Source organism: Callospermophilus lateralis, chromosome 14 (genome assembly GCF_048772815.1).
Source record: "Callospermophilus lateralis isolate mCalLat2 chromosome 14, mCalLat2.hap1, whole genome shotgun sequence".
Taxonomy (NCBI): Eukaryota; Metazoa; Chordata; class Mammalia; order Rodentia; family Sciuridae; genus Callospermophilus; species Callospermophilus lateralis.
The window spans coordinates 27,837,108-27,849,389 of record NC_135318.1 but is presented as its reverse complement, the minus strand read 5'-3'; the positions used below and the strand labels follow the sequence as shown (position 1 = coordinate 27,849,389).

The 12,282-nt window shown below is 43.6% G+C and overlaps 1 protein-coding gene across 5 annotated transcripts in view; it reads right to left on the bottom strand.

Moving 5' to 3' along the window:
- Positions 1-4,985, bottom strand: part of Crim1 (cysteine rich transmembrane BMP regulator 1) — a 180,022-nt gene extending 175,037 nt beyond the window's left edge. For 4 of the 5 annotated variants that reach the window (XM_076833154.2, XM_076833153.2, XM_076833155.2 and 1 more), the window contains exon 1: positions 4,520-4,938. In XM_076833154.2, the coding sequence (XP_076689269.2) occupies positions 4,520-4,850 (331 nt within the window). In that variant the 5' untranslated portion in view covers positions 4,851-4,938. Of the gene's footprint in view, positions 1-4,519 lie in introns of all 5 variants that reach the window. The other variant, XM_076833156.2, reaches the window with a different exon arrangement.
- Positions 4,986-12,282: the final 7,297 nt, after the last annotated feature.

Sequence of the window (12,282 nt, the reverse complement as noted above, 5' to 3'; positions counted from 1 at the left end):
CAAATTAGCCTGACTGCTCACTACTGTAGTACCAACCCACTGGGTGTAGATTTCCTGGTGACTGTAAACATGAGTTACAAACATCTCAAAACTTGCAATTTTTGTCCTTGTGATACTATGCAATTCACCTGTCCTTTGCCAAGTGTTTCTAGTGACAGGACTCCTCAGCAACATGGAGGACTACAAGCCTAACAAAGCAAAGGTCAAAGAGTCCTGTTATTTGTATATGTGCACTGAATAGCTGGTCACTGGATGTTTTGTCAATATTTACTTTTGGAAGGAACTAATTATTTCCTTGTTTACATGTACTGGTTTCTCTTCCCATACCCTGTTAACATAACTCTATACACCCTCAGCTTGCTTTTCTTCTCCGGCATTCAAAGAGTACACACTACCCAAAGACTTTTGAGATGGAAAATGAAGCCTATTACTCAAAAACAAAGTCTGGACTGCTGCTGGGTTTTTAAATTTTTCTAAATCTAGAAGTATTAAACTTTGCCCCTCTTCTTCCTTATTTAATTGGTAAAAATTAAAATTCATGAGCTCTTAACTCCAAAACCTACTACAAATCAATGCGAGCAGCTTCCATGTGACTCGTGCAAACCAAATGCTTTGGTGCATTCACTGGCCTTCTAGAGCCTGTTGTCTGGGCCTCACCTCAGATCAAGACATTTTCTTCCAAGCAGCCAACATCCCCACTGACTGTCTTCTAGTAATAAGGAAGGAAACTCTACCTTCTCATTCTGGTCTTAGTTCTCTAAGTACAGTTCTCTTCACTGCCCCCATGAAAAACAAGTAGAAGGAAAGGCTAATATACCTGTGGGTGGTGTGTGTGTGTGTGGGGGGGGGCGCTGTACTCTGAAAGAGACAGTATTTAAATAACAGTGGTTTTGAAAAATATGGGAAATAAAAAAATCACCCTACAGCAGTCCTCACAGCAAAGTAACTCAACAGTATTCACTTAGTTGGTAAACACTCTGACCTCACAAATGATCAAACTCAAGACATCATGTGCCCTTTTATTACCAAGAGCCAAAAGGGTGGCCATACTTCTTCACCTTGCCCCACCCCTTACAGAAGCATAATGTACTAACCCACACAGAAAAAAAAAATATGATCCTCATCCCCTTAGTTCAAAATATGATTTTCACTGTTCAATCAAAACATAACTTCTAGAAAACCTCACTTCCTTAGTTTTTCAAAGTTCTGATGTCCCAAAGAGGTCTCCTATCCAGACTTCTTCCTTGAGGATTCAAAACCTCAAATTGTTTCTCTAGATTCTAGGTGATCTCCCTGGAAGTGAATAACCCAGCCAAGCAAACAGTCAGGTTAGGATTTTCCAAGGGGCAGCAGGAAGACTTGCCAATGGATGAAAACAGGAAAGGGAACTTCAAGCCCCCAGGGACCAGAGAGCACTTTTTAGACAGAGAGTGAGAGAAAACTTTGGATACCTGGCTCCATTCTCAGTTTTTCAAATGAACTTGGTCAAGAAGAATTATAATTATTAAATCGAAATTTACTTAATAACATTCTAAACTATGCTGAGAAGAAATTCTATGTACAACTGTGTGATTCATAGCACATAACTCATCACATTATTTAGTCTTTCAGAAAACTATATTTTTCTATAGGCTTATTTTCTATGGAGGGGACTCTTCATTCATTTATTCCATGTACTTTCATTGACAGCTCACAATGGGTCAGCTGCCTTAAAAACCTAAGGCACTGAGCCACAGGTTGAATATGTGCACTGAATAGTTGGTCACTCGATGTGCATTTCACTTCATGATTTATCTAACTCATTTTGTGAACTGCAGTTAAAAGCATGATCCCTGGCCCCAACACCAGTATGGGAGTAATGCAAAAATTATTGCAATTTGGCAAACAGCAATGTAACTTATATTTAAATCATGCCATCAAAACCAGGTAAGTCAGTCCTAACACTTCTGTACCATGTAGTATGTTTCTGCATGAAAACTTTAAGTTTTCCAAAGAGTTTTCATTAACAGATACAACCAGTAGGGGTCATTTTAGTGCAAAAATTGCAGCATGAGAGACTTTAACATGAATAAAATGTCAATTCTTAATGTTAGTTATGATAATCCACATACATGAATTTCTGAATAAAAATGGAAACTGAGGGAAACACTGGCCATTGAGAAATTTCTTGCTGAGTAACAAAAACAGATCAGAAAAAACGTCTGTACATTCAAGAAATCAGTGACATGTAAAGACCTCTCCAATTCCTAGAAGAAAAGGTTACTCTTGTATTTTATGCTTTCTATAAATACTGTAGCAATATGCAAATCTTTGGAATTTTAAACATACATTTGAAAATGTCTGTCTACATCCAATGATTAGATCAGGCCAGGAAACAATGTCCTTACCTTGGTTTCATGGATTTAGAATGCAACTTGATTGCTGCTTTTAGAATTATTAAAAAAAAAAAAAAAAAAAAATGCCTGAGCACACAGCTGTGGTGACTGAAAACAGGCCTGTTAAATGAAAAGTGCTTCCAAAGAACTCTAACTGAGATACAACCATGTCAAGAGATACTTCTAAGCATTTTCAAGGCTTATACCAAGTGCACTGGTGTTACCAGAAAAAAAGGAAGCCATGAAGAATCGCATCATTTCAGAAGAATGAAAGGCTTACCAATACACTGCCAAAATAACTCCATGCTGCGACATGGGATGTTGCTGCCAAAACACTTGGTTACTGTAAATGTTTTCTGAGCATGTCCTTCACCAGAAATATATAAAGAATGAATAAACAAAGGTTAGAATATTTGGAGCCTCCAAAGTCCTCAGAGCACAGCAGTTTGCACTGCATTGAAGCTTGTTTCATATTGCTTGTTTGCAGGTTTATGGGGAGGCTGGATCAAGTTATGTACTTCAAGTGGCAGGGTTCAAAGATGCATCTTTTACTCTAAGTCATTCAGAATTCCCAAAGTCAAAGGCATAAAATTGTATGAGTTACTCTAACAGACACTTTCCCTGAACTGAGAAACAAAACCATGTTATAAAATGGAACTTCATGCCAGGTGAGAGGCTTGTGTTTCAGGCAAATGAGGTCTTCTAACCAAGGTCCTAAGGGCACAGTAAGAGCACCACCCTTCCCTCTGAGAAGAGTTCCCTTCATTCATTACTGGCCACCAGCTTTCCCGATTTTCCAGAACTATCCAAACCCTAAAAACTACAGGTTACAAAAAGAAATACGTGTGTATTTAAAAAAATAATCAACAGCATCGAAGCCTTTCAGTAGATTCATTTTTACCCTTAAGGTTGCCACTCCTTTTCGGTATCCTAGCACAATAAACACACACATTAGGATGCTTGAGAATAAACCCTCCTGGTCTCGTGGGTGCTGGCTGTGAGTAGTAGGGCAGAGGGCGTCTGTCCCTCTTTACTGCTCCCCCACAAATGAGGCTGCTGCACTCTGTTCACTCACCAGGATCCCTTGAACAGCTTCATTGCCCAACGTCAGCCAGAGCAGGGATCCCACTTTTAACTAGCACTCCCCGAGCCCTGCCCATTTGCCAAATAAAATGAACTTACTGCTTCTCTAGACCCCAAGCCTGGCCAGCACCCCGAGGTAGAGGCAGGCGGACAAGGACTAAGGCTGACACAGTGGTTCCCCAAAGAGGGAGATTCCACTAATCTAATCTCTGTCTCCCTCCATCAGTCTCCACACCGCGCTGCACAATGCTCGGTGGAGAAGCCTACAACACAATCCCCGCTGTCAAACAAACAAAACGAAGGCACCGGCAACACCACACGCGGATATCGGATCTTAAAAAGCAACCTCTAATAGTCCGCAACAACTTTTCACTCCCAGGTGCAACCCCCACCTTCCACCCCTTTCTGTCCAGGAGAGAAAGCCTTTGACCATTTTCAATAGGCAAATAAATGAGTAACCACCGTAGGCAACTTCTCTCGGGCTGACATATTTCCGAGCTGAAACTGATTTATATGCGGAGGAGGAGGAAGGAGGTGAAGGAAGAAGACAAGGAAAAAATAATAAGAGTCACACAGGGAGTGTGTGTGCTGAAAACGCGACTCCTCCGCCAACGGAAAAGGGCTACACGGACAGTGTGCAGCACTCAGTGCCACACTGCGCTATGCGGGGAGGGCAGCAGGGGCGGACTCCCGAGGGGGCTTGCGCGCGGCAATCTCCGCAGTGCCCCCAGCCCGAGGCACCTCCACCTCGGGGAGAGGGCGGGTCACCAAGCTGAAGCCCACCCGCCACACTTGTGGGTCTGTGCTGGGCGGGGATGCAATCCTGCCCTCGTCCGCTCCCCACCCACGAAATCCAACCTCACCCGCAGCTGGCTAAGCGCCGGGAGGGGAAGGGAGCGGGAACCCGGGGCACGGGGCATCCTCCCGGGGGCGGCGGCTGCCCGTCCTCCCGCGGAGCCCTCTCTCCTCGGGAAAGTCTCAGCCAAACTTTGTTCGGCTCAGCCAGCGCCAAGGGGGCGGCGCGGGCCAGGTGGGAGGGGGCCCGCAGCGGGCGGCCATACCTTCGCAGACGCCCACTTCGTACTCGGTGATGGAGTCGCCATTGAGCGGGGGGCGGATGACACAGCGAAGCCCCCGGTCGCAGGCTCCGTGGAGCCCGAAGGCGCCGCCGCAGCTCTCGTTCCTCTGCCGGGCGCACATGTAGCAGCAGCCGCAGATGCCCTGCACAATGCTCCCCGGGCAGCTCCTGGGCTCCTCGCACTTAGACTCGTCGCAGGGCAGGCAGACCAGCGCCCGGGTGCCGGAGCGCGCCAGCAGCAGCAGCAGCCCCAGCAGCGAGACCAGGAGGTGCCCGCAGCCGGCCAGCCCCCTGCCCCCCGCCACCAAGTACATCCTCCTGCGCCGCCGCCTCCTCCTCGCAGCCGGGCCGGGAGCCGGGCGGGCGCCCTCCCCTGCGCGGGGCACACGCGCCGCCGCACCCGCAGCCCGCGGTCCTCGCCGCCCCCCTCGGGGCCCCCGGGGCGCGCCTCCCCTCGCGGGGCAAGGCCCCCGCCCCTCCTGCGGGCCGCGCCGACCCCGAGCCCACTAGCGTTGGCGCCAGCGGCAGCGGTGGCTTCCCCTCCTCCTCCTCCCGGGAGGGAGGGGGGAAAAAAGAAAAAAAAAGTTTCCTCCCGGCAGCTCCGGTTCAACCCAAACTTCTGGCGGCGGCGGTGGCTGCGCTCGGCTCCAGCCCGGGCTGGCGGCGCCTCCTCCTTCTCCTCTTCCTAGTCGGCCGGTCCGCGGCGGCGGCGCAGCCTCCGGGCCGGTCCCCGCCTCCGGAGCCGCCGAGTGGGCGCGGTGGCGCAGCAGAAGGTCCGCGGCGTCCGCTCTGCGCGCCCGGCTCGCCTCACTCCTGCGCGGCTCCTCCGGGCGCTTGTTTATGGCTCGAGCCTCCGCCGCTCGGGCTGCGCCCTCCCCCATCCTACCTCATCCCCCAGACCTCGCCCCCCCGCGCCGCGCGCCGCTCATTGGCTGCCCCCCCACCCCTCTCGGCCCGGCCGGCCCCCTCCCCCTCCTCCTCCTCCCACCCGGGCGGCCGGGCCCTTCCTCCCTCGCACGCCTCCTCCTCCTCTTTTCCCCCTTCTCCTCTTCCTCCCTGAGCTGGGCGCACCGAGCCTGCCCTGCGGCCGCGCTACTGCTCTGACCCTGGCACTGCGAATGCGCTGCGTCTCGGCTTGCCTGGGTTCGGCGCGCACCCAGAGAACTGGGAGACTCGCCGCGTCCCGAGCGCCCGCCAGCACAGTGGCCACCGCGGCTAGCCTAGGAGCACCCGGGGCCAGAAGGCTACACCAGTGCCAGGCAGTTTTGAATTCGGAGATCCCAGAATCTCCTGGCCAGGGCGATTGCTATAATCTCCGCTGGGCACCCGCTGAAGCGAACCCCAGGAAAGGGAAGCAAATGCATGGAAGCTCCGCAAACTGGACAAGAATCCATCTTCCACTCGAGCTGGGAATAGACTTTGTAAAAGATTATGTAATGGAGTCTCGGGAAGCTCGAGACGTCTCCAGCGAAGCTGCTGGTGAATTAATTAAGTGCTTTAAATGGTCTAGGTAAATATTCCGCCAGGGTTGGGAGGACTGCTGGGGATGACTGTAGTTTGAGTTGAATTTTAACTGTCCACTTCATGTTTTGTCGCTCTGCTGTCTGTGCCAAGGTGCTGTATTATGGGCGGGGGTGACTGGAAACTAACAGCTGAACCTTTGTCCCTGGAGTAAGACCGAATACTGGATTATTACAAGTCTTGACCTGGGGCGAAACCCATAGTCGCTGCATCATCAATGTCATCTGACATCTGACATTGCCTTTTTTGTTTCCCAAGCTTACAGACAAAAGTGATGGGTTCTTTTTCTTTAAAAAAAAAAAATGTACTGTGTGTGTATTAATAAAGAAGATGTGTGGTAGAATGGTCTTTATGATGAACCAGGTGAAGAAGCTACCGAAATTATGCAAAGTGCATGGTGTGGAGATTGTTTCTCTTCTGCGGTTGGCGGAAAAGGTTCTTGCAGTGATGTGTCTATAATTGATTGGATGAGAACCAATGATCGTTCTGGAAGTTACCCACCATTCACAGGAGGATGTGTACTAGGGTAAATAAAATTAATGAACTGATAGAAGGTGACTTGGATCAGTATGGGGGTGGGGGATCTGATCTTGATTGATCTTGTGGCAAGTATGAAGTGGGTGTGGATGGTGACCCTCTAATTCAAGATGGTCTGGCAGCAGAAACCTAGCAGACAAGTGGAATCTGAAAATCCTGACTAATAATCCAAAAGTTAATAGAAGCAGTGTAAAGAGAAAGGAAACAAAGATACCTTTGAAATCTTCTGTTTGTGGAACAAATTTTTACTTACGATTAATATTTTGGTTTAACCACATTAATCCTCAACCAAAAAAACAAAGTTACCAGTGGAATATTCCCCCATTTCTGCCATCAGAAAACTATAAGCATGTCTTCAATCACATTCCTTTAATTCTGAGGAGGAAAAGACTCACTAATCTCTAGTCTATAGTCTCTTATCACTGATTATTAGGGAGTCACAGGGAATTTGTTCAACATTGAAAAGGGGGAGGAAGTACCCCATCTTCCAGGAGAGTTTAAAGGACTGTGGAGGAGAATTACTTTCCAGGGATATTGTAGAGACAATTCCTGCAATGGTGTAGGGTTCAGGTTAGATGATCTTCAAAGACCCTCATACCCTAGGGTCCCCTAATAGGTATTAAGTGGTAAAATCATTTAAAACATGCAGGGTTTTCTACTTGCAATACCAAAAAATAAAACACACAACTCCGTTAAATATTAAGTTGTTTCTTGTAACCCAACAAGGCACTCGCACTTCTCTATGGGATTTGCCAACAAACTGTCATCATTGTCCTGTGTTAAAAGGCTGCTTTCACTCTTGGAGAGGAGGTTATCTGCATTTCTGTCTAAATGCAAGTATAAAGACATTATTAAAATGTAGCAAAAAACATGTAGGACTCAACAGGAGAAGCCAAGGTCAGATGATGGAAAAAAGGCAAGTGAGAGAGTCACTATCATTTAAAAAAGGGTGGTAATGATTATTGCCAAAGTTTTGCTTTTTTGTTGTTTGTGATTTTCCTCTTTTAAAATCAATATATTAAGGACGAGACAGCTACCGATTGAGGACAGGCAAGGGACAACATGGAGGTCGATATCTATCCTTAATGGGCCTTCAGAGACAGAACCACCTGTAAGGTAGATAGACACAATATGAGAAAGGCTGACTTCTCAAAGGAATTCTAGTCAAGCTTAGCAAGGACTAAAGAGATTCTTAAGACTAAGACGGATGTATCAGCACAAAAGAATCAAGTTACACATGGTTCTTTTTTGCCATAGAATTCATAGTTATAGAAGCAATGGAGAAAAGATTTCTTGAAGTTTCTTAGTGGCAAATGAGAAATCTGCAAGGGCCTGGCAGCTTATTTGAAACAGTATGTGAATGAGGAGCTCAGTTAAGCTCTTTTCTTCTCTGGGATTCTGCAGAGACCAGAAGCTGAGGCTCAAACACAAAATGTTTCCCTCATCTTCAGAAGCCAGATTAGGGGTACAGAAAGAAGTTGGGTGAGCCCAATATAACGACAATAGAGAAAGTGGACTGGGAAGGATTACATAGACCCTGAATGGCATGTACATCTAACAATTAGAGCCATACATAGAAAGTGGCTTAATGCCTCTTTCTTTAGGAAGCCTCCTGGAGTTCATTCTCTTCCCTGTTTGACAATATTTTGTAAGTACCTCTGCTTATAGCATTTATGATTTTATTTTATCAGTAGTTCTTTAAGTAACCCTGAACCCAGTTAGACTGTCAGCTCATTGGAGCGGGTGGAATTTAGGAATGCATGATGCATGAATGAATTAGTTGAAAGGGAAGAGAGGGAAGAATTAAATACAAAAAGATGTTTGGATATTTTTGTTTGGCCCTTCCCTTGGTTTTAGTAAATACCCCTAAAATTAAGCACTTAAAAGGGATGCTTGGGGCAGGAGGGAGTCTTCCAAACTGGGAAAAAACAGTCTCAAAGGAAAAGGAATTAGAATGTATTTCTGATGAAGGTCTGGAAGAAGAGAGTGTCTGCCCCCTATTGGCCACTGGGCATGTTGGACAGAGAGGATTAATATACTTGAAAACGCCTGGAAATCAAAGTGTCTAAGAGAAATGAGAAAGCACTAGACAGAATGCTGGTATTAGAGCCTTCCTCCCAGATACAATGTCTATTCTAACCTTTTGACTGAACTCACACTCTTTGAGATGTGCATACTATTTATATTTTCCTGAAATGAAAAATGTAGAAGTTGTTTTTTGAGTTGGATACAAGTATTATTATAGTGGAGTTGCACAAGAGAAAAAGTTTCATCATTTTATAAAAATGTGTCATACATTTTAGAAGAAATCAGGGCAATAGGTCTGGCTCCTTCTACCTCTTCCTGCCATATCTTTCTGGTCCCCATAGCTGGGATCACTTACATAGACTCTCACCTAATCTAGGCCTTGGCCATTTCATGACATAAGTGAAACCCTAAATCTATGGGCTCAGCTATCTGATTTTGGTATCTGGATCTGGTACTTGGGCTGTACTATCACCACCTAGTACTTCATATTTACTATAGGGATCTTGTCTTATCTACTCTACCAGTGAATGGTAACTGTTCCAGAGATACTAGAAGAGTAACAAGGCCTGGACATAGAACACAGATTCTCTGCAAGGTTTAGCCTAGGGGACGAACACACACACACACACACACACACACACACACACACACACACTCCTCCCTTACTCCAAACGAGTTATTTATGCATTCTGCATTCATTTTCTCCTCTATAAAGTGGACACAAGAATAGCAAAATTACAGGGTATTGTATAAATCAATGATTGTTCTCCTATTATGTTATTTGTTAAAGTTCTTCTAATTGTCTTCTCGTTTTTTTATGCTTGGGTGGGAATCTCTGATATGTGATATCTTAGCGTCCATTCCTCTGAAACATCTGCCTGCCCAGAAACTTGCTGTTTTTTCTTCTTAGTGTCTTCTGTTGGTCCTGCTTTGGCAGTCTGTCTAATAGAGGGGTTTTAGCCTTTGTGATATTTTCTTGATCTCATTTGAAAGAACAATAATTTATGATGATAATAATAAGTAATAGCTAACATTTAGAAAAAGCATCTTAATTGCTAGTCAATTCGTTAAGCACTTCATATGGGTTATTTTAATTAATCTACAGAATACCCCTTTAAGTCCAAAGCCTTATATTATCTCCAGTGTCTTATGTTGTCTTCATTTTACAGTTGAAGAATCAGAGGCACAGAAGGTTGTACGTATGGATATCAAGTTTGGAACTCAGTCCTGTTCAGCACCACATAAAAATAAATAAATAAAGATATTGTGTCCATTTACAACTAAAAAAATATTTTTTAAAAAAGCTATGGTGCATTTCCATCAAATTTTCACATACTTATTCAATTATTTTCTTTGATAAATTCTTAAAGTGAAATTATTGGTGGGTCAAAAGTTATGTACATTTTGGCATGCATTGCCAGACTGCCCTCCACAAACACACATTCCCTCAAACACTTAGGGATAGTTCTTATCTTCCCAGCTTGACGGTCCTTCATGTTAAAAACCTTTTTCAGTTGCTTTAAAAGCATCTTACATTGTAGAGCTTTTTACCTTTTTTGTCAACTTTTAAAAAATCATTTTCACATTGATTATTCCATTAGATCCTTAAAAATATTCAGCATTAGGAGGTTTTAGTTATGGATCATCGAATGTTTCAACCTTACAAATTATCAAATCATGTAACCTGGCAAATTGTATGCTCTACGGTTTTTTAAGAGAAAGTGTTAGGTATTTAATTAAAATTTTCTCTTAAGAAGGAATGCTTTTATAAAACTGAACTTATAAAACTGGGTGAATTATTAAGATCCTCCCCTAAAGGTAAGGCTATTTGAGGTCAGATGGACTGAAAGCCATTTTTTTTTTTTTTTTTGGATAGCTAGAAAAAGCAAAAGTAAGAAAATTGAGAAAAGAGAATCCAGCCAGACATTGCAGTGAGGAGGAGGAAGTTCCACTTAAGTACAATTCTACCTACCTGTCTGTCTTCTCTGTTCAACTCCTTTTCTCCTTCATGTCTTCAATAACCTGAAGATTCATAGCTCTAAATTGCAACCATTCTTCCTCCCAATCTATATGGCATCTACGTCAATAAATACAATCAAATTTATTTCAACCATGACATCATTGCTCCAATGTTCTTATAATGTTTGTTTGGGAACTGAATTGGGTAGTCCCTTGAAGAAACAAGCCTTATTGTTTGTCATATCTAACCCAACGTATTATAACTCAGGCAGATTATCTTCTTCATTCACCAGACATGGCTCTATTCTCTTGTCATCTTTACCAAGTTCATCCTCAAAGGAAGCTTTGCATCTATTGGGAATATTGAAAGGAACTAAAACATGTTCAAAAGAAAATAGCAAAAGAAGAGTTAGAAAAAAAAAGGTAGGCATTGATAATATTCATGGGAAAAGCATACAGCTTTTCCAACTGCTGACAAGGAGACCTGATCTGAATGTAAATTCTCATATGATAATATTCTTGAGAATGCTGAGGCTTTGCATTCATTCCTACATATCCTGCAATTACTTTGTCATTGAGATGAGGATTCATTACCTATCTTCTGGTGGGAAATGGTAGGCCTCACCATTATCTCTGTTCCTTCTCTTCAATCTGGACACACATCTAACCAGCATTTACCAGCTTCCTTGTAGTTTTTTCTGGAGTCATGAAATGTGCAGGGAAACAATGGGGGATCTTCTATATGCCTGATATCAAAAGCCTCTCCACCATCCTGCATTCTCTGGTATTCCCTTTCTGCTGGCTGACAGGCCTTCCAAAGAGAACTCTAAAGCACTAGAAGATTCTAAATCCACTAGATAAATGAATCCTGGATCGCTGAACGACTGCATAAATTGGACTTCCCACATGCATACACACGTTCACATACACCTCATTGAATCTCACTGTACTCTAATTTGAGTGAGAAATTAAGCAGTGTAAAATGTCACGAGATTTCGGGCTTCTTTATTACAGTACTGAGTCTATCCTAACATAATATTTTAGCTTACACAAAAATGGCCTTTACTGTTTATTCAGAGCCAATCTTTTGTTTATGTTCTTATACAAAATGCAATTTTGGCATGTGTTTACGACTAACTTACATTTGTTGATTGTTTATGTAATGAATATATAATTCTTAGGCTACCAATCTTGGCATTCAAAATATTTTCAATGTCATCAAATTACAATGAGTTACAGAAGTTTATTAGTACTGATTAGGGGAAGTTAGGATAAGTAATATCAAAACTTTCCACTTATTCAAGTGGGAAAACAACCATCTTTATTATGCTGCCCTGTAAGTTTTATTTCCCAAGCCTCCACACTCTTACACGTCTCTGACGGTGACTATTGAGAGTAACCAAGATCCTGTGTACTTAAAGGAAAATGAGATTCCTCAAATTCTTATTTTTCTTCTTTTTACAAGTCTTTCAGAGTCTTTTTCTTTCTAAGTCTCCTTTATAGTACTACTATGTGATTTCCCCTTTGACACCTTCTCTACTTTTTCCATTGCATCAAGATCTACAGATTTATTGTGGATTATAAATAAGCACATCTTTCTACTTATCATGTGAACTTTAGGAATATTGTAACATTTTGATATGGGAAGCTAAGGTCATCAGACCCATATTCCTTATCATTAACAGCTTAATATTTCTTAAT